Source organism: Talpa occidentalis, unplaced genomic scaffold (genome assembly GCF_014898055.3).
Source record: "Talpa occidentalis isolate TD23 unplaced genomic scaffold, MPIMG_talOcc4v2.1 talOcc4.10, whole genome shotgun sequence".
Lineage (NCBI taxonomy): Eukaryota > Metazoa > Chordata > Mammalia > Eulipotyphla > Talpidae > Talpa > Talpa occidentalis.
Window position 1 is genome coordinate 20,213,370 of NW_023600993.1, and position 22,955 is coordinate 20,236,324.

General features: G+C 44.2%; 1 protein-coding gene across 1 annotated transcript in view; it reads right to left on the minus strand.

Moving 5' to 3' along the window:
- Positions 1-22,955, minus strand: part of LOC119237561 (serine/threonine-protein kinase Nek10) — a 104,652-nt gene that overhangs the window by 79,396 nt on the left and 2,301 nt on the right. Inside the window, exons 2-5 of the mRNA XM_054699014.1 lie at positions 12,181-12,291; positions 11,847-11,907; positions 5,116-5,246; positions 3,455-3,553 (exon numbers count right to left, since the gene is read on the minus strand). Coding sequence (XP_054554989.1) covers positions 3,455-3,553; positions 5,116-5,246; positions 11,847-11,907; positions 12,181-12,254 — 365 coding nt within the window. The 5' untranslated portion in view covers positions 12,255-12,291. The remainder of the gene's footprint in view (positions 1-3,454; positions 3,554-5,115; positions 5,247-11,846; positions 11,908-12,180; positions 12,292-22,955) is intronic.

Sequence of the window (22,955 nt, forward strand, 5' to 3'; positions counted from 1 at the left end):
CAAACCGTGTCAGTGGCCTGGGTTTTGGATAAAAGCCCCAAGGTCTGTCCTCCAGGGACTCAGTGTGTAGTGAGGGAGAGCAGGGGCCCAGATTCATGGAAGGGAGAGGGGGGTCAGTGCAGCTGAGAGTTCAGAACCACCAGAAAGACAGAGGTAGGCAAGGCTTAGCATGGGCCATGGCTCAGCGGTGAGAAAGAATAACTTTCTAAGGAACAGGAGGGGTTCGCTTTGTCCTTGGTGAGCCCAAAGGATGCTCAGAGCAGGAGTGAGGGGTGAGGCCAAGAGGAAAAAGATCTCAGAGCACTTTGTGACCCAGCTAAAGAGCTCGAGGTATAGCCTGCCCGTTAGAAAATTTTTTAAAGTATCTAAGGACCCAAACCCAAGACTCTTTGTACCTTCATAAACCTTTATCTAATTTGTGGCCCTGACTTGAAGATCTTCTCCGGGCTTGGACTATCTGCCAGACTTGGCCAAGACAACCAGTCCTTCCTTTTCCTAGGCAAGGAGTTGTTAAAGGCCATTTTAGTCTTTGAACTATCAAAGAGAGAGCTCAGAGGAATGGATACATAGAAGAGGTACTTGAATAGAGGCAACTTCAAATATGGTCAGTAACTGGAAAATATGTCAATTTTGCAACAACTAGGAACTTTCCTCCATAACCTCATAGCAGCCTCAGTCTTGGACATCATGCACACTCAGTACTTCCCTGGACAGATGAGATTAAAAAGGGAGGATTTACTTTCTATCAGCAGACTCTATGGTAGACAAATGGTATCTGTTAGAAGATCATAATGTGCTTCAATACTGTGCCACACTTCAAGACTCATCACCATTTGTAACCACGAGTAACCCCAGGTTCAGAGGCAATATTCTCACTTGCCCTTTGAGAACTGCCATGAGGGAGCTGCAGCATTACCTTACCTGAATGTGGATTAACAAGTCCTGTCTTGTTTCAGATGCCACCTGGCAATTTCACTTCTGAGAACAAGGGAGTAATCACCGGTCAATTTTAGGAAAAGGACTCTGAAAGGAGGTATCCCAAACTGTGCTTTAGGGGAAGATTGAGGTTGGGCATGGTCCAAAAGAATATCAACAGAGCATAAACTGAGAGAGAAGTTGGAAAGACTCACGTCACAGATGAGACTAAATCCTCAATATTCTCATGGTAAAACCAAATGGCGTAACATCCTGAAATGCCCAATCTTGCCTATGACCAGAAGGATCAAAGACCACCATCCACACACCCCTATCTCATCTAGTCTTTAGTAGTCTTAATAATTTACATTTACATTTTCCCTTGCATTAGGATAGTGGGTACCTCTTTGACCCAAGTAGACACTGAGTCCCTAGGAAGAAAGAATCACATGTTCTATTCATCTTTGTCTTTTCACCCTCTCTTTCTTTTCCAACATTTGCTCCCTCGCTTTCTTGCACATAATAGAAGCTAAATAATTTGTTGGTTGGATCGAATCCAAGCCTTCCAGTCAGCATTAAACCTCGTGTTCAGAAAGAAAAGGTCGAGGAAGCCATATACAAAAGAAGGTCCCAAGATGATGCAAGTCTTCTCTAAATCTCAAGCTAGAAGGAAAAGAGAAATGGTAGTTCTGGCAATTTAGCAAAGCTACCCAGGGTGAGGAGCCCTGGAAGACCCTCATATCTAAGCCATTTTCCACCCAGTGCTGGGTTTAGAATAAAACTGAACATACCATTCTGTCAGTTGCCAAAGGATGACATAAAATGATGCTCTCAATGCTCTACATTCCTAAGTTGCCTCTCCTACTGTGAAAGCAAAGAGCTAAAATCATCTCTTCATAACTTAAAGATTTCCAGGGATGGCTCATGTTGTAAGCCAGTAACTCCATCCAATCTAAGATGCCTCATTAATCAGGAAGATTTCGAAAAGGCCCTGTATCTGTTGACTTCAGAATTCTTAAGATCTTTTCCAACCCTTGCCCAGTTATCTTCCCCGACAATTTCTGCATCTAGTGCCTTCAGACTTTCCCAGGAGATCTGTCTTCCCCCAAAGCTGCAACCCAATACTAGCCAGTTAGATATCCTTTGATATCTAAGAAGAGTCCATGACAGTCCAAAATATATATTGAAGAAATTCATTTCCTAACACCATTTCAGACATTAGTATTCTACGAACCATTGTTTGACTCTGTTCAGGCTCAAGAAGAAAACAGTTGAGGACAACTTCAGGTCATTTGTGGTGTTCATTAACCTCCAACACTCTTTGAGGACATTGTTGAAAACTGAGAAGAAACTGAATTACAAAACTGTGGCAAAGGTTCTAGGCTTCTTGTGTCATCTGAGCCAGCCTGACAATCCTTTGTTTAAACCAAGTACAAAGGCACAACAGATGCAGTCCCAATCCTTGATGGCCTTAAACTAAGCCAATGTATTTGGCAGTCACTGTGCAATACTAAAAACACCATAGAAAACACCACCCAAAAAGCTAAATCATTAGGCCACTACGTAGGTCTATATTTAGTAACTGATTCATCACAGAGGACCCATCAGGATGCAGTTCTGCTTAAAGCCACTGGACCACATCAGACTTTTATTTTGGTTCAGGCATTAAATTATTAATATTTCTCCTGTTTTCCAGAATAGGAGTAATTTTTTTCCATCTCCCACTGGGACAGAATTAAGATATCTCAATCAAGTCCCACCATGGTGGGAAGATTCAAAGTTGCTGATAGGCCTCTTCTCAGCCCACGTGCGTGGGGCATGGGCCTGGGCCTGCTGGAAAAGTAGAAGGCAAGTTCCACCATGACAAGAGCATCCTTTTCATCTGCAGCAGCATAGCCAGCTCTCACAGCAAGCAGCCGGTAACAGAAAATTCAGCCCTGATTACAAAATGGCACCAGCCAATGATTCACCGAAAACCCTGATGCTCTATTTGCAAGAGAAAGTCAAGAATACTAACTAATAGCCCCAACACTGCCCCTGGTTAAGACCAAGGAGAGGAAAGGATGTTTGGTTTAATCCTGAGAAGTGTTGTCACTGGGCTGTGACCGGATGTTACACACCCAGTGGTTCCCCAAGTTCCAGGCTGGGGCAGTCCATTTAACCAGTCCTTGTATCGACCACAAAAGTGTACCATGAGGATGGAAGCTTTGGTGTTACTCAGTGTCTCTTTCATGAAGATCCCAGCAAAAAATTCCTCTTGAGTATCCAAATTCATAAGAAGTAAATGATGTAACTTGGGTGTTCACCCATTTTGCCTTATAGATAAAAAAATTCAGCTCAATTCAGGACCTAGCCAGGGTAGCCTTAATGAGATCAGCTGCAATGTCATACATGGCTTTCTGAAGGGCCTCTGCTCTATTTTATCCTTGAAGTATGTTGTGTTCAATCTTGTAAATTGCTTCAAACCACATGCTAGAAATAAGATATCTAAAATACGAAATTCTTGGGCAAACATCTCCCTTTTTTGGGACAATCTTACCTGCATATGAGCCTATTTTTCACCAACGCTGTAAAGATCTCCTGAAAGAGTTTATGCTGGGGATGTTGGCTGAAATTTCTCTCATTCTTGTAGTTTATACTGAGATGAAACAAACAGGAAAACATTTTGTAATAATTATTTAGGTTGCCTCAAAGTTACCAATGCAGAAAAGATAAAATAGGAAACAGAAATTCAATGATATAATAAAGATTATGGTCAAGGATACATTTCATTTTGCCATAATAACTAAATTATTCCCTGTAAACACTGAGCTGAAATTTTCACATGGAGCATATTTTCACAGGGGGCATATTACCTGGACAACTATGCGATAGAAAAGAATTTTGTCCCTTCACTTTTCTACCCACCCAGAGCCTCTCTGACTGCTGCAGTCACTGTAGTCAACACCAGCAGTTGCCATCCACATTTCCTTGCAGAGAACATGGTGGAGGAGACATCTGCACCCCTTCAACTGTGAGAGTTTTTGTGACTGCTGATTGTTTATAGGGTGTGTGTGTGCGTCTTACATTGTCTTGAGATTTGAGATATCCCAGCTTCGACTTCTTTTTTCTGATATTACAGCCCATCAAAGAGGTTAAAAATACCCTCAAAAGATCCTACTTCAAAACTGGGAGCCCATGAATGACAACACACAAGACTCACATTGCCATAGAATATGTGACACAATGTTTCTGTGCATACTAAAATAGGCCAGTTTTAAGAGCTAGGTCCAGTTCAGGCCCTAAGCTGGCATTAGTGAATATACCACCTCAAAGGCCTACTGTTACCCTCCTGAACATACCACCTCAAAGGCCTACTGTTACCCGCCAAATGAAGACTGCAGCCCTTTCTTAATATATGAACTCAGGTAGACTGAATATGTAACAATTCTTAAAGAATATAGTGTTCTTCACCAGAAATACATATATAAATATGTGAGGGTCAATTCACACCATGTGACTTCTATGGATGATTAAATTCATTGTCAGAGAAGGGCAGGGAAACACAATGTAGGCCAAATAAATAAGTGATCCTTCCAGAATATTCATGATGATATTTCAGGCCATTCATTATTTACACAGCTCTTAGTGCCAACCTTCCACACTGTAAAACTGAGAGAACCAGCTTCTGAAAAGGGAGTGGCTATGAGAATTTGTGGCTGCTGGTCGTGTGCATGGTGACAGGAGAGACAAACACGGCCAACACTCTGGGTGTTGAAGGTGAGGCGTGATCCCTTCACACCTGGTGGAAATCCAGGTTGTTTTGACAACCACAGCCTTCAGCTGCCACATTTATTCACAGCAACAGCCTTCTTTATGTAGGCAAGACAGGGACAGACCAGAAACAGAAGGCAAAGCAGGGAGCCAGGCTTGTTGGGTCAATAATCTGAAATACTTCCTCATGGAGCAAAAGCCAGAAGTGCATCAGTGAGTGTGCTCAGAGCACCGTCCCAGGTCAGGTCCACTTGCAGCCACTGATCCTGTTGGTCACACATCACTTCTGGGAATAGTTTAGATACGAACTAAAATGATTAAATTAAGAACTCCTGTGGTAAGTTATGAAACGGGCTCTAAGTCATGCCTCCTGTGAGAAACTTAAACAAAGTTCCAGACTGATCAGAATCTGTGGGTAAAGGCAAGAGGGGGTTCAGGATTTCTTACCTAAAATTTTCAAGTTCAACAGCTTCGGTGGACTCGTGCCACTGACCTCGAGCTCTGTGTCCGCCCACCTTGATGGCTGGCTCAGACTTCGTCATGCTATTTGGGGTGCTATCAAAGTTAATGGCTGGAAGCTACAGAGAGAGACACACAGGGTGGAGAAAGAGGATGACAGTTCAGCACGGGATCAAAAAAGTAGCTAAAGGGGCAAATGGGATTAGGGATGAAGGAAATGAAGTTGCTTCCAAACCAACAAACACAACAGCTATGTCAAATATAGGGGTTCCCCACACTTTAAACACCTCTGACTTAAACGTGTTCTCTCTCTACTTGACACTGCTTCATTTTTCTTTGCAGTGTGTAGTTTGTAACACCACCTGTCCCATCTCACAGTTACTTGTGTATTCCCAGCCTCCCTTGATTGTGTCAGCGCCACACGAGCAGGAACTTGCCTGTTTCTGTCCAGTGCTGTCTCCAGCGCCTCCAACGGTGCTGGGGATACAGATCTGGGTGAGGCCTCGGCATGAAGCACTTTTGCAGCTTCTCAGAGGGTCAAACGTACCACCGAACTAAAGCATTTCCAGACCCATTTGGAACCCACGGGTGTAGAACAGAACCCCAACTTGAGGCTTTGTTCTTCACCATGGACCCCGGGTCCTGTACTCTGCTTGCCAGGTGATAGGGAGAAAAGTGGTAAGAAGATTCTTTTGCTTTTCATCAGTCTGCCCATCCTGATAACTTAATCCTATTCATGGAAATCATTAAAATCATGGTTGATTTTACCATAGGAAAAGGAAAAATGTGTTTATATTAACTACAACAACCTGAGTATGCCCCATTTACAATTTAAACTGCCAGCTATTTATGGAATACATTGCCAAGTTATCAGCTTTCAAAGAGTTTCACTTACCAATATTTACCTATTGTCAGGATAACCTGAGATCTGTTTCTCATAACCCCATAAAGCTGAGCGGAGTGGAAGAAAATACGCTATTCTTTCCAAAGTACAAGTGGGGGATCTTTTACCAGTAACTAAATGACTCCAGATGAGGCCAGAGAGCACAGTAAACAAAAGACCCATTTTCCAGTAACAAATTCCATTCCATATGTTAAACTTATCAAACAAAGCTGCAAAATGTTGCACTTTTCTTATTCCATTCAAGTATTTGATCTTCAGGAAGACCATTTCCTTATGCAAAGGCAGCACGTCTGACTTGCCAGAAGGCAGGCAGATCACAGAAAGATGTATTTTAATAACAACATCTTTTAATAGCTAAAAAAACACAGAACACCAGATCCTTTTTCATCAGATGCCAGTCACAGGTGAACTTTCAAAATATCAATCGTAAATCTTCCATCCTGTGCAACTACCTTTCTATCTCAGTTCAGGGGTCAGCCCTCGACCCCCACAAAACGGCACATCAGCACTAGAGACAGCGTGTCTAGTGGGGAAGAAAACAAACTCCATGCACATGTTTGGGGTTTAAGTCCACCAGGAGCAGAGCTCTCCTGCCCACCTGTGGCTGAGCAGGTGTTTCTCTTCGCCAACCTTCTCCCCTTGCCAAGCGCAGCGGGAGCGCCCCCCCCAGGACTGCCAGCCTGGGACTCTGAAGGCCCCTCTTTTGACAAACCTGTCCCTGTCAGGGGCCGCTCTTTCTGCCCACTTGTGTCTGTGCAAGTGTCCTTGACTTCCTTTCCCTTTTTGAAGTGAAACTGCCCTTTTGAATATAATAGATAAATAAATAAATCTACCAGGAATTATTAGCTCCATGAACTTGGAAAAGTCGAACTCCCAGCATATCCATCTCCACATCAATAAAATGAAAATAATAGTGCATATCTTCAAGATATTACAAAGATGAAATGAGAGGGTACTTACAAAGCACTTCAGTGGCAGGCATAGTTCTAAGTACTGCACAGATACTCATTCATAGTGAGTATGAATAGTGAGTCTCACTGCATAGACATATTTGCCAAATAAATAAGATCCATCCTTACAAAGTAGGTGATTTCTGGATGTGAGCGGATAACCCACATGGTATTGGAAATGAAAGCACAGCAATGAGTTATTTTCCTATGTGACACAGCACAGGTCCCAGTACACAGCACGGGACATGGGTTTTCCAGGCCCAGGGGGTTTCAAAACCCCTGCTGTCACCTCAGCTCCCAGAAGCCCTGTCACAAGAAGGGTAGCGGCGGCAGGAGAGCCAGCCCATGTGCTGGCGGGAGGCAAGCTGCAGGGCAGCCGGGCCCTCTGCCATCAGAGCAGGCCGCTGGTGCTGGAGGAACTCCCGCAGACTGAGTGGATGAGCTGGACTTGGCATCTACAGTTGCAAAGAGGAGGGACTTAAGTGTAGAAGGCTTGGTGCGACCTGGTTGCTTCAGACAGAAGCAAGGGGAGTTCAGAACCCAACTCAAAACCCACAGTCCTTTTGCATCCCAGTTCCTCGGACCTTCTGTCTAGCTTTTGTCATCTCCTGTCATACAGAAGTCAGTCCAGCCAAGGGTGTGGGACAGCACTCACACCCAGAGATGCAGAGGCAGAGCCGGAAGTAACTCCCTTACCCAGCTCTGTCCTGTGAAGCCATTCATTCTGTTAAGGTCCTCTACATCTGACAGAATGTTCTGAGCGATCCCAAATCTGAAATGTCAGGCCTCACAAATACAGCACAATACAGTCACATAAGTCCTTGCCCACTGGTGAAAGGTTGAAAGATCTCCAATTTGAAAGCTATCTTCCCCAGCCCCCTGGGAAGAAAGAGCCCAAGGTCTCGCTCACATGCCAGTCTTTCCTTCTGGAAGCCGGCCACTGCAAGCTTGTCGCATCTGTCCACCTTTGTGCTCTGAGCATCTCTCACAGAACCTGGCACATCATAGCTGAGCAAATGCAAAGCTATTGAAGGAAAGCTCACTTTGTCCTCACCCTTTTTACTAAACTGATTCATCTGGTAAACCACCTCCTGATGAGTTCATCCACTCAGCACGTTAGTGGCAGACACATTTGCCAGAGAGGTAAATATAGAGATAGCTGAAGGAAAGACAAAAATATTAAAGCAAAATGGTCTATCTGGGCCTCCCCGGTGGCACAACAGGTTGAGTGCAGCACTGTGAAGCTGTCCGCAGCCTCTGCAGCATGGGTTCGATTCCCAGCAGGCCAGGGAGAGTCCCACATGGCGCGGCAGATCTCTCCTGTCTCGCCCGCTGCTCCCCTCAGCAGTGCTTTCGGTGTGTCTGCCTGTTGTGCTCCCCGCTCTGCCTCTGGTGAATCCTCTCACCCTCCTGCACCTCTGGCCTGTACCCCAGCTATTGTATAAATAAAAAATAAATCTTTAAAAAAAAAATGGTCTGTCTGACTACTTACTCCTTCCCCTGGGATGACTTTCCCATCAATCTCACTGATGGAAAATCAGCCCATTTTTTCAAGAACACCTCCTTCCTGCAACCTCCTCCGAGTCCATAAACCTGCTGTTTGTTCCACTCATCCAGGATTCACGGCCTGCCTTGTCCTGTACCAGAAGTGACATTCCTCTCCCTGGTCTCTCTGAACACAAGAACCCTGCTCGCTTCTCTTCCCTTCCATAGCACCTATCAAAACCTCTTTTATTTCAAGGCAATCCATGGTTTTAACCCAGTCCCCTATGGTTTTAAATGTAAAAAGAAAAAAAACAAACAACAACAACAAAAGGATTTCAGTTCCAGATATATTACTTTAAGATTTGCGAAATGCTCAGGCGAAAGCTCTAAACAACTTCACATCTGTCATTTGACTTTGCTTCAACAACCCTGGGCCAGTTCTTTTTCTCAAAGTATTTGGTTCTGCAGGGTTAGGATGATTGTAACCCAGATGACAAAAAAGGGGAGCCCCCTGCCCCAGGGCCTGTGTCCCCCAGTCTGACAAACAGAGGGACTGTTCTAGAGAACAACCACACTAACGAGGCGCAGCAAGGTTGGCAGAGACACCCAGAGACAGCCAGAGCTGTCCGGACACAGAGGCAAAGCAGAGAAGCCCAGAACACACGGGACAATGAGGGAAGTGGCTTGACTCATCAGATTTAGGTGAAGGGCGCTCTGATCTTTGCATTTCTCTGCCTAAGCCCACAGTGTAGATTTCCTCTGCAACCAGGTAATTAGCCACGCTGGCCCATTTACAAATAACAGGCCAGGTCCTGTTAGAACAGAAATTCAGGTAAGCGGGCTTTAGTCCCAGGAATCCTTTTTCAAATTGACAGCTAGAAACCTCAGAGTCACATGTATGGTCCTCTTGCATAGTCTGATGGGCATTTTTGCCTGAATCAATTCCACTTGGTACCTGAGCCAAGTTTTTCTTTCTTCTTTGGCCCTGCTTTTAATTTATAATGACCTGTCACAATTTAGGTATCTTTATAAGCCTCCTTACATTCTTTCCGGAACAAACAAGGGATAAATTCTTGATTTATTCTCTTCAGTACTTTCTTCTCCCATGAAAATCTATACATTGTTGTTCAGAAAGGAAAACAGGATGTCTGTTATAATATTTACTTTTCTGAAAGTATAAATGCATGAAAGTTTTACAAACAGAATTAAGGGTGAATTCCAGGAACCTCAGGACCTTTATATAATTGGGGACAGATATTTTCATTTTTTCTTAAAACCATCTACTTTCTGCATACTAATGACACGCTGTATTACAAACTCACATCTCTGTATGTGTGAGATATTTTACAAAAAGATAGACCATGTGAACTTGCCAGAGCAGATTGCAGAATCTAAAATTGGCTTAAGAGGGAAAAAGATTAAATTCATTTGAATTAATCCTTCCAGGTGTTAATAAGGAAATGGTGTTGAAGGGGGACACAGAAATCTGATGAAGATGAACTTCAACTTTGGAAAATTAGAGCCAAAAACTACCCCTGGTTTCTCTTTCCCCCTGGTCAGGAGGTTGGGGGGGGTCCCCATACTCATGAGCCAGTCCAAATTTTAGTCATGATTCAATGTGCAAAATCTCACCAACTAGAAGATACTGTGAACCGAAGTCAAAAGTCAACATTGCTGGCAGTGGTGTCAGATAGGCAGACAAGTGTTTCCAAAACAAGGAAGAGAATAATGCCACAGCAATGAAAGAGAGGGCGTGGGGGAAGAAAGAGAGCATTTTTGTGGAGGAGGTGTTATTACATCCAGGTCTTGGAATAGGTAGATTTTATAGGAAAGAAATGTGGAAGGAAGAAGGGCCTCAGAAAGGCAATAAGTAGAGGCCTCTGACATTGTGATTGCCTCTCGGACTATGCACTGAGGATGGGAGCCACAACCCAAACTGTATGCTGAGTCATCCTTACTAAGGAAGCATGGACTTGACCCCGGGCAATCATTTGTGAAGACTTGTGAGCAGTGAGCCAGGAAGACTGTTGTTAGCCATAAAGAGATGCACAAAGTAAGAGTGACTCCTCACACAGTTTAGATGAGGAGGAAAAAATTCAGGAGGAGGTGGGGGTGTTGTGACATCAATAGCAGAGAAGCAGGATGGGGAGGAGAAAAGATATTTGAAGGCCATGTGGATGACAAATCAATGCTCACAGAACTATTTTTTGAACTGTACTTTTACCTCTGGTTAGAGGCACACATCGCAAAGAAGAGGGTGTTTGAATTCAGATCTGTATTCCAGCACTGACAGGCCATATGATCCTGGGAAAGTAACTCACACCCCTGTCCCTCAGTTTCCTATCTGTTAAAGTGGGAGCTGTGGTTATTAAGTGAGGTAATGCAGGAAAAGTGCCATATCAAAAGCTTCGCCTAAATAAGAACCATTATTATTTGGCCTGTAGATGCCATCAGATCATCAGGAGGGCATTCTCCACTATCAGGCAAACGCTAGATAAATATGCCACAGTGCTCTGGTAAATGGAGTCCATACAACCAAATCCATTCGGACTGTGCTACCAGCACGGGAGCTCTGAAGGCACATCCACCCACACAAGTGGAGCACAGGAGACTGTGGAGCCAGGTCACCCGGACTCAGCCCCCAGCCCTGCCATCTGCAAAGCTGTCAGTGCTAAATAAGTGTCTGTTATTATAGTTGTAGTGGTTATTGTTGTTGTTGTTATTATTATTATTATTATTATTATTATTATTAACTTCATGGTGTTGTATCCCAAACTTCCATGGATGGCCTCTAATCCCATGACTCTCCAAAGCCTTACAGAAGCAAAACCAAAAAGAAAAATCTTCAAAGTTCAAGCAGAGGTACCATTCTTTCTCTAGTAAAAAAAAAAAAAAGGAAGATGCTATTGTAAAAATATTGTAAAAATTCAAACTCACTCCTCCCCCAGCCTGTTTGCGGAGATACCATTTGCAGCGCACCTCAAGAGTGGTAGGGTGGCAAGTGGATAGGATGCGGGTGGAGGGGGAGAGTAGAAAAGTAAGAAAACAGTGTTTTGGAACAATTGATTTCCTGAGAGTTCTGAAGAGGTGACCCTCGGGCATTCAGCAGAAGAGCAAGCACACTGTTTCTAGACTAAAGAGCTTTGGCAGTGGGGACACATGTTGATGAAAACGGGGTAAACCAGCCTGAGAGGTGAGTGAAAAGCCTGCCAACTTGGCAAAAGCTGCAACCAGGAATGAGAGAAACCACCGGATGAAGAAGGACAAAACTGTGAAAGAACAGTGACAAGGGTCTATGGCTCATAGAGGTGTGAAACGGATCCCTTTGGAAACGTGTGGTTTCCCTTTTATGGGGCACGCATGTTCTTTGATAACACTACCTGTTGTTTGCTTGACTGAACGTTCAAAAGGCAGCGAAGTCTTTTAAGATCTGAATAGTCCCTAGGAGAAAGAACAACACAATGTCAGTCAACAGAAAATCCAGGTGCATGAGGTCCTGTTACCCCCTGATGTCATCACCACTTGGAGGCCATTCCTGCAGACTGATGCATGTGCCCCTTTGGAAGCCCTAGAAATGATCAAACATTTCAGTCAACATCGTAACCCAGAGGAGCGGTTGCCAAGGCCCTACTCTATTTCTCAAAAAGCCACTAAATCTGGTGACTAGCTACTGCCTGAGTTAATAACTAGCAAAGGCTCAGTATCTAGGATTACCTGGTGGTGACTCCTTGCTGTTTCTTATCAGTTGATTTTTCTGTGGTCTTCACCTTTTTGTCTTGATCAGGCATTGTAAAACATCAATGCCCCCGAATTAACATGGCATTCCTTTCAAAGGGGGAAAAGAACTTCAGTTGAGTCAAGTGCTCCAAAATCTTCTCAATTAATACAGGCAAAATTCACTTGTAATATTTATTTAAACACGTAAACACTAGCATTTAACTCCTCATGCGATAATTAAAATGATAATACAAAGACCATTCATTATTTATCATACAAAGGTCTTTGGACCCATTCAGAACATAATTAATAATTGCAGTGACCCATGAACCTATTTTCTGAGTCATCATTGAATTCAGACATTCTGAGTATTCACTGCCTCAGCAAGTATTATTCTGCTTGTCAGGAAAAGTACCCCCATTTATATCCACAAGCAACTAACGGAAGCCCAACTGATGCTTTCTCAACAAGCGTCCTAACGCTGTTACTCCATGGGGTTCCTCCTTCATCACAGTCAGGCACGTAAGAGCCCCAGAGAAATTCTCACTCATTTTTAAACAAGGATTACCGGTCACAGAAAGTGCCCAAAATGCTTTTGGACCCCCAACATTTCTCTAAAGCTTTTGAACTGCCACCCGAATCCCCAAGTGGGTCAACTGCGGTCCTAGGTTCTTCTACAAGACTTGGATCAGCCTTATAGAGCCCCTGAAGTCACCGAGTCATCCTCTTAGAAACGACAGCACAGGCCAAAATGGAATCTCTTATGCCAAGCCCAATGTCACCAGATTTAACTGTAGTTTTGGCTTCCCCAGAAACTTAAAGCAGCCGATCAGGAATTGCCTAATGAGCATTAGTTAGGGAATGTGCCTGAGAAGCCCTGCCTCCCCGCTCGGGGAAGGTGCTCTGCAATGACCAATCCGCTTGTAGACTAGTGTGACTTACTTGCTCCCGCTCCATCCCTAGCCTGCTAGACTTATACAAAAGTGCTTCTTTTTGTCCAGCTCCTCAGAGCTCCTTTCTATCTGTTAGATTGGAAACTGCCTGATTCATGAGTCACTGGATAAAGTCAATAAGATCTTTAAAATTTACCCAGGTTGAATTTGGGTGTTGTCGCTGTTGTTGTTTTTAAACAATAGGGACAGTGAGTCGGCCTGTCTGAAAAGACAGCCCAACAGTCTGTGCAATCTTCTGAATGAAGCTTTGTAATCCCCCTTCCTAGGACACACTTTAATACTTTTCCCACTCCCACTCAAAAGGTAAGTATGAGCTCACCAATGGACAAAGAAAAAAATGCATCTGTTTGCCTCTTGTACCTTAATTTCTCATTCAGTTTCCAGAAAAGACACAAAAACAAAGGTGAAGGTATCCATTTTCAATTATGTAGCAAATACCAAATTAAATATTCTATTGAATTTGATTGGCAGTAAAATTTTTCAACCATGCTTCAATGCCACAGCGTGACTTCAGTGTTTTCAGGCCTGAAAATGCATGCAACTCTGTCTTAAAATTGCTTGCCTCATTGTATTGTGAAATCAGTGGTCAAAATCCAAGAGTTTCAAAAGTATTTAAGAAGCAAAAGGAATGCACCCATGTGGTTTCACTGCCATAGAATCGAGTGAAATTTGATTTTGTGAAATAAACAGATGGTTTACCTGAGGATTTTTAAAAGGTTTTCCTGTGGGTTCCTATGAGCTGCCACTCATGGGCAACTGTGACCTATTTGCTGTCTGCAAATCACAGCAGAGCATTCCTTCACTACCTACAGACAATAGCCCATATCAGGAGGCAGACCCGGGGCCTCCTAGGCCACTGTTGACCCAGATTGTGTGACTACCTCCATGGTGGTCTCGGGATAACTCTGCCTGTGATAACGTCAAATATTTGGTTGACACAAATGTCTCTGACATATGGTCTATGATGTCCCCTTCTCTGTTCCTCGCAAACCTTCAACCCCCTCGCCTCAGGACTTTATTTCTCATACCACTGTTGCATGATCAGCTATTACTAGCCTGTATATTTTCAATAAATGGCACAAGAACTTCTGCTCCAGTAGCAGAGTCTTGCCTTGCAAACCTGCTCCACAACTGCTGTGTCCCGCATCGTGTTCTCTCTGCAAAGCGGCAACAAAGTTCCTGTTGCAACATTCCCAATATAATTGTCATATGTGTCCCAATATGGTTGTCATGTATATTGCAGGTGAGCTGAAATTAAGAGTTGGGGACCAAGGTTCTCATCACAGATGCACACCAAGAAAAGTGCAATATGAACAATATGAATATTTTAGGAGTATTCCTAGGATGTAACACCATGTACTCATTCACTCAACAAGCATTTATTGAACATTTACTAATCCCAATCTCACAGTGAAGACTGCAAAAGGTAAGAGAGGCTATTGTGGGTATGCAACTCTCCCACAAGCAAAGAAAATCCCACTTGCTTGGGAACCTTAAAAATTTGTCTTGGGAGATATTCAGATAGAGACTTGATTTAGCTTCTGCTCTATCCTGAAAGGGAGGGGAAAAAAAAAGAGAGAGAGCACAATGTGCATATTATTCTTTCAAAGCAAAAGATCCCAATGTTTTTTATACAGAGATGTTAAAGTATCCCCAAAAGTCCTGAAATAAATAGAAATCCAGTCAGAATAAGTAGTATCTACTTGTACTTTTTTTCCCTCAAAGACAGAGGGAAAATTCCAGACAGACGTACTGTCCTGTGGGCTTCAAATTCCTGTTCAAACCATAGCTACAAACTGGTTTTTTTTAGAAGTGGAAATGAAAGCATAGTGATTAGCACATGAAAATATGTGGAAAAGATGGCAGGTTTCTTTTGCTAAAAGATCACATCCACCACAATCAACCCATGTTAAACACCCCATCTTATTCCCTGGTTTAATCTCCATCATTTTATTGATTCAGTGTGTCAACAGGAAATAATCATCTAATAGTTTTATCAGTTTAAGATTAGCATCTACTCTCTGAGCTGGAAGAATGAGAATAGATAACTCTCTGGAAATGTTCCACTTCATTAAACAGTAAACAAATTCACCAGAATCAGTAGAAACAGACAATTGCCTGTAGGATAAAAAATAAAAATCCTTTCCACTTGATGGCTGCTAAAATGGAAACTATTCTGAAAAAAATTTTGGAAAGTTAGGCGTGCTTTAAAATACTTCATCGAATCCCATTTTAAATTAACAAAGATGATTATGCACCACTAACGTCTATAACCCAAAATGGGGGCGGGAGTGCAGCAGGGAAGGGTAGATCTTATCTTAAAGCAAGTCTCCGAGAGGCAGACAATTTATTCAGGAAACACTCCCTGGAGAGGAAAGCAAGGGTTGCATCTAAGCCAGAACTCTCCAGGGGGTAGTTTCCATCAGATTCCAAGGTGAGCCCTGACAGGGCCATCTAAACCTGAGGCAGGGAGCAGTTCTGGCTCCTGGGAGACTTCTCGTTGGTTAAGAGCCCCCAGAGAGGTCACAGGCCCCAGGCACTCCTGTGTAGGGTGTAAGGAAACTCCAGCCGAGTGGGGTGCATCCTTCAAAGAAAAGATGCAGGCATCCCAATTGAACCTGTGACCTGCTCCCAGTACTAAATTCCCCCCAGTGCTGCCCATCTCAGTCACAGGCACCAGCTTAGACGAAAGTTCAGAGGCCATTCTTGATCCCTGTTTTTCCTTGACCTCCCACATTCAAGTCGCCACCAACCCCAGTCTGTTTTTCCTCTCAGGCTGCTGTCACCCTGCATCCCCAGCTACCCGCTCCTCTGCCTGCACCACTGCCTGGCACCAGCCTCCCTTCCACCCTGCTCTTCTCTATCCACAGGAGCCTGGGTGGGGGGCGAGGAGGTGTGCCACTAATTTCAAATGTAAATCGAGTCATGCCATGTTGGTTGACCACCTTTCTGCGACCTCCTGTTGTACTTGGCTTCTAACCCTGACTCATCACTCAGGCCCTCCCACCTCTCCATTACTCCTCTCCATCAGGCTGGCTTTCTCCCTGGCCAGCAAACACGCCAATCTCATTCTTGCCCTCACTGTCCTCATATTCTCAGGCTGGCGGCTCCCTCCTGTCCATCCGGGTCTCAGCCCAGACGCCATACTCGGTGTGAACCCCATCAGCACACCAGCCCCACACTCATACTCACCCTGTGCTGTCTCCCTCTGGACCCATCAACACCCATATCCTCTTGCCCATCTATTGGTTTCCTTGCACAGATCACAAGCCCCATGTGGGCAGGGATGGTGTCTGTTTTAGCCACAAAAATAATCCCCAGCACATAGGACAGCACAGACTGGCACATGTGAACCCAATAGAAGCCCACAAAACATGTGTCACAACCTGTCAGGAGTGGCTCAGGTGGTATCACTGAAGTTGGTGAATTATTTGCTTTTTAATAATTATTTGCTTTTTTAACAACTAATTTTAGGATTAGAGCCTCCTTTGGTTCCCAAGCCTGGTGCTCCTACTCAGTGCCCAGGACACCCTGTAACCCCCAAATGTAAACCAATGCACAAAACGCAGCAGTTGCCTCGTTACCCCACAAGGTCAGGGACTGGGCTCTCTGATTCACCAGACCCAGGGTAGAGAAACAATAACCATTTATTGAATCAAAGAATTAATGAGTAGATAAATGGATTTTTTTTAATTTGTGTCATCATTCTTTTAGTTCAAAAATCTCTCAGGATGCTTCCTAATGTTACAGTAATCCTGGCCACACTCGGGAATATATTCCATCTTTAGGAGGGAAACTCGAGTTCTGCCTGAGCTGACATTCATGAACAGTGCTTCACAGATTATCTGTGGTGCACAAGTTTAAAAAAAAGAAAAAGTCCAATCTATTGTGGGGCTAAATGCTTCGGTCTATATCCTGTTCAGCAAGAGAAGCCCACTGGCCCCGTGCTGGGATAGCACGTTAGATGGGGCAAGCACTGCTAACCGCTTACTCTCAACTCCTGCTCTTATCTTCTGGAGGACCAGTAACATGCCACTCTGAAGACTGGCCGAGACTGTTGAAGTCCATCCCTTCAAATGACAATATGGCAACCCTGGACAACGGATTCCCTGAGACCCACTGGCTCCAGCACAGAGACCTCAGGCAGTAGTTGTTAATCCCAGGGCAGCCGGCAGGGGGCGAGAGTGAGCCTGGAGAGAAGGAGCGGCCGAGCCGCGGTGCTGACCCTGGGCTTCCCACTTGCACCCAAGGGGTCCTCCCTCCTTCTCTGCAAGAGCACAGCTTCATCCAGAGAAGGCCGCCGACGCCAAACACTAAAAATAGAAAAACACTGATTTCCTAACATTTACTTTACAGATGAGAGGAGGCCAGGGAGATGCCAAGACCTGCTACCCAGACACTTGTGCTCAGATACACAGATTTTTTTCCTTCGCTTCTAAGTTGGCAAGCTGAGATTTAGTTCAGTTTATAGATTGTTTTCAGGGAGTGGGCACAGACATGTGTATAAAATCCCAATGCGTGTGACTCTCAGAATGGGGGACTTTGGAGTATGTTTCCTTTGTACCTCTCAGTGGCCCAGTGCCATCAGGGGGAGAAAGCATCTTCTGCTACCTCCCTGGGTAGACAAAGGGGTTGGCACTAACAGCCCTGGTCAAGTACAGACACAGCCACAGGGAAGACACACCTCAGTTGCGCGTGACCTCTTGGTAGTTGCGGGGTAAACACATATGACAGAGAAATCCATGCCCTGGTGAAACTACCTAACTGGCTGTAATTAATCTAAATTGTGCAATATAATCCACTAACTAAATAACACGGTGTTTGTGATATACTTTGCAGATTCTCTACCCAGACCTTCTTTTTTTCCCCCTAGTTGCAGGAGCTGCTCCGGAGATCCTTAAATGGCCTCGGCTTTATTAGAGATAAAATGGGAAGTCATTTGATTGGTTATGGAGATCCGCTTTAACTCCCACAAAGGCCTCCTCTACCCCTCCCATCACAGGGACTCTGCATCTTTGTAAATACTCCATTTCACTTACTGAGGGTGGAAAAAAACTGCACTTAGGAAGTAATAACAGGAGGAATGTTAGCATGACTTAAGGTAATTACCACTGTGGCTGCATCAGGTTTAATATTTTTTAAAAGCACAAAAATAAACTCTATGAATCCTACCACAAAAGGAAGTTAGAACTTCCTTTTACCAGCAACAGAATCCTTCTTTTCTTTGATGAATTATGACCGCCCTCCCGATCAGATGACAAGTTACAGTCCTGTCTGTACTCAAATAGACGGTGAAGTACCTTAGTGAACTTTCAGTCCCCTAACAGACAACACAAAAAGAAAAACTCATTTCCAATTCCTTTACTGTAGATAGTTTTTTTCTTAAAATTCCTTTAATCGGGGTTCTTTGAAAACAAGTGGTTAAAATAAGGCATGATTCACATGGAGCAGGCATTAGTCAAATGTCCTTTTTTTAATCTTGATCATTGTCTTGCTCATTGTACCATGAGGGTGAAACAGGTTACCGTGAGGAGGAAAGCCGGGAAGAAGGTGTGTGGGATCGCCCCATGGTATTTCTGCAGCTTTAATATAAGTCTAAAATTATTTCAGAATAAACACTTAAAACTGCATTGGCTACTCTAGCAGCTTGTTTAAGTAACATGCTCTGAGAAAAAAGAAAGGCTTTTTTTCAGTCTCCCACCCAGTCCCCCCAATATTTACAAAGACTCATTACTCTTATTCTCACAGCTTTTAAAATTAGTTAGCAACTGGTAAAACGTGTAAATTTTAAGTCAGTTGTGTTTTAGAAAACTGTATTTACTATGCAGAAGGCGTCGATTAAATGGGTCAAATTATTGGACAGGAAAATACATACACACAGAAGCCAGTAATAGAGATCAAAGGCCAAGGAAGTCGTGTAAGAAGGACTTGCTGATACCTGTCACAGCTCACAAACAGACTCTGGTTCTCGAAACTGTGTAGACTTAGCAGAATCAAAACAGTTATAAGAAAGAACTTGGAGGAGAGCAAGCTCACACCTTCAGGCCCAGTGCAGAAGGTAGCCAGCAAAGGCTCTGCTCAAGCCCAGAAGGCGCCCCCTCCCCAAAGGGATTCAAAATCACAGTAAAATGGAAGCAAAACAAAACACCTGCACAGAATAAACAAAACAGATCTACAGGTTTGCCAACCCTGATCCAGGGCCCTTCGTTTAACAGATGAGGAAACTGAGGCCCAGAGAGAGAAAGTACACCCACGGCCACACGGCACCTTTGGGAGCTGAAGGACAACGTAGCCCAGTTCACCTTCAGGATTTAAGTCTTACTGGCAAACTCCTGGTAAATGGAAAAGAGAGAACTTGTTGATATTGGCCCCGGGCCGAGGGCAAAGGGTGATATAATAACAATTGATGCTTGCATAACTTCACCTCCTGGACCCCGGAGGGCTTACAAACATCCATTCATTCATCCGGCTCCGTTCATGTGAAATAGGTAGGTGGTTTATTTTCACATCATCATATGGTGGAAAACAAAGACGCAGTTGCCACAGAACCTCCACTGGCAGGAGAAGGTGGCCAGCGATGGGCAGGTATTATCAGAGCTCTGCTCCTCAGCCAGTGGACTCAACACCTTCTTTGTGCAAATAGTGTATACCGTAAACAACTTTCTATTTTATATATGAACAAGCATTGGGGGGAGAGTATAAAAGTACAAACAATTCTGGTAACATACTGTATGTCCCCCCTCTCAGTCTCCCAAATACACATTGACTATCTGCAGTTCCTTAGACACCCCTTTAAGAGTTTGCCTTTACTGGGCCTCCCCTGGTGGCGCAGGGGTTGAGCGTTGGGCTGCAAAGCTGCCTGCAGCCTCTACAGTGCCGGTTTGATCTCAGGCTGCCAGCCAGGGTCCCACATGGCGTGCAGACCTCTCCTGCCGTGCCCCCTCAGCAGTGTATTTTGTAGGTCTGTCTGTTCTGCTCCCTGCTCTGGCTCTGGTGAATTCTCTCACCCTCCCACGCTTCTGACTGTACCCAGTGCTTGTATAAATAAATAAATAAATCTTTAAAAAAAAAAAAAAAGAGTTTGCCTTTACTTTCCTCTGCCTGATATTAACACGAGTTGGTTGACAGTCCTGCTCCAAAGTCAACTATAATCAGTGGCAGCAGCTGCCACTAGAATTTTCTTCTGTTCAAGCTTTATTCTTGTTCATACATGTCTTGCACAACCAGCGTGGATGTCAATTCCATGGGTCCCCTTCCGTGCCAGTGTGTCATGGTGCCTTGTGTGACCCAGGTCTACTCACCACTTAAAAGGGAAAATGTTTGAGTGTTTCCACACCCAAAAATAACCTACCCGAGCAAACTCCGTAACACATAAAACCTGAGATAATACATCTAGTGGAAGCGGCGATGACACAGCCAGCAGAAGCCGTTTCTGGGGAAGGAGCTTGGAGGGCGACACTCTCGCCACTTGGGGAGCCATTGCCTCTGGAGGAGCTGCTGCAACACAAAAACCCTCAACACTGTGTTTGCTTTGCATCTTTTGTTGTAAAAGCAAAACACCCTCACTGGATTTCTTTCGGCTAGCAGTGTCAGACACTAGCGCAGGACTTCCGTAAAAGCTAAGTGGTAAAATGAACTTCCGAAAAGTGGGGAACTACTACTAAAAGCATAACTTCTGTGCTTTTCCTGGGCACTGCAAAAAATATCTACCAACAGCTCAGCGTGTGTGTGTGTGTGTTTGTGTGTGTGTATGCACGTTGTGTGTGTATGTGTGTGTGAAATAATAAATATACAGGTTCTACCAGATGGGAATGCTGATATTGGGACTTGAAAAAGTAAGGACAATTCTTTATGCTTCAGCCTAAGATAAGAGGATAAATAGGAACACCAGAAATGGCAAAAATGTCCTCTACACCACTGGGGGGTGGTGTAGATGCGCAGATGAGTTTTGAGCTGGAGTTGAGGACGGTGGAGAGAGGTGATGAGGGCACATGGATGAGCGCTGGGCAACTAGGCCTGCAGCCAACTTGATGGAACAAAATAGTCTCAAATAAATCACAGCCTTTTGGCCTGACCCTGAGAAAAATGACAGTTGCCTCTTATCATCCCTATACCCATTTGGTCACTTTCCGACTGCTTTTCAGCCAAATTTGCTTCCTGTCTACTCACTTCCTTCCACCCTTAAGCTGCCAGCACCGTCATCTAAACATCCGTCATCACTTAACTGAGTTGCTGTGATCACTTCCATGTTCCCTCAACTTCCGGTTTCTCCCTCCTCTCAACGACAAGGAGCACCATGTTCTCCACCGAGCACAAAAGCACCCTTTTTATGATACAAATATGACCGATTAAGCCTTTATGAGCTTCCCATTTCTCTGAGGATAAAGACAAAACAAGGCCTATGAGGGGTTCCGTGTCATGATGGCCCTGCCCCCTCGGCCTCACCCCGGCCCCCCACCTGCCTGTCCTGACAGCTGGTCCCTGGGTCCCTACCCCAGAACTACTTCTCCTGGACACCCCAGGACCTTCACTCATGGACTCAAGGGCAAGATTGACAAGGAAGGTCTGGAAAGCTTCATCTCAACCTCAGTCTCTATTCTGCAAAAAAAGTTTTCTCTGACTCCTTGACGAGATCACAGTTCCACCATTGATGTGCAATTCTTTTTTTTTTTAAAGATTTATTTATTTATGCATACAAGAACTGGGGTACAGGCCAGAGGTGTGGGGGGGGGTGAGAGGATTCACCAGAGACAGAGTGGGGAACAGAACAGGCAGATCTACTGAAATACACTGCTGAGGGGAGCAGCGGGCGAGACAGGAGAGGTCTGCTGCACCATGTGAGTCACCTCCCTGGTTTGGAATGGAACTCATGCTGTGGGTAGTTTCATAGTGCTGCATCTGAACCCCTTGTGCCCCCATGACGTGCAATTCTTAATAATAAGACAGATCCAGGCAACAACTCAACAAACGTGCATGTCTTTCTCTGGTGGTTTACTGAAAACTAGTCAGGAAAAGGGACCGTTCCTCCTCCCTGGCACCAAGCACGGCACACTAGTTTATAAAAGCAGAATTTAATAAATGATTGTTGAATGAATGAATGAGCAGACCCCAAGTGAAATGTGATTGGGAAGCTCCAGGTTTAAGCGGAGTGTCATTATTTAGACATGGACAACAAAAAGAATGAAAAAAAAAAAAACCAGCTGTCAACAAGTGACATTTACCCCAGCTGACCAGTATCCAGTGATTAAAGAATGTCAATTGGACAAAAATCTTTTTATATAAACACAAGAAAGCCACAAAATAAAGAAGATATTCGTGTTAAATGTGGAGTAACTTAAATATACATGCCAGTAAAAGTTCCCCAAGGAAAGACAGGGCTCACCCTGGGGTCAAGTATAGCCATGCACGCTCAGCTCATTCTGGGTCTCCACTGTGAGAAATGGCAGGCTTGGGAATGTGAGTTCTTCTGGTCACTTCTCTGTGATTAGCAACAAAAGGAGCGATGGTGGTGGAGACGTGGCTTCCACTTGTCTGTTGAGTGACCTCAGAAAACCCATGAACTCCTGTGATGACTAGTTTCCTCTTTTACCAAAAACTACAAATACAAGATCCACCATCCAAGGTGCTAGGAGCTCAGACTAAATGAAGTGAAACCCCTTTCAAGCTTTTCATCGCTACAGAAATACTACAGATTGCTATGATTGTTATGGTGGAGGCTGTAAATACTGTCTGGGTCACTTTTTGCTACTTCAGTCTGAAAAGCACCATGATGCTTATTTTAAAACTTTGTGCCCAGTAACTTTGATTCACTGATGAAAC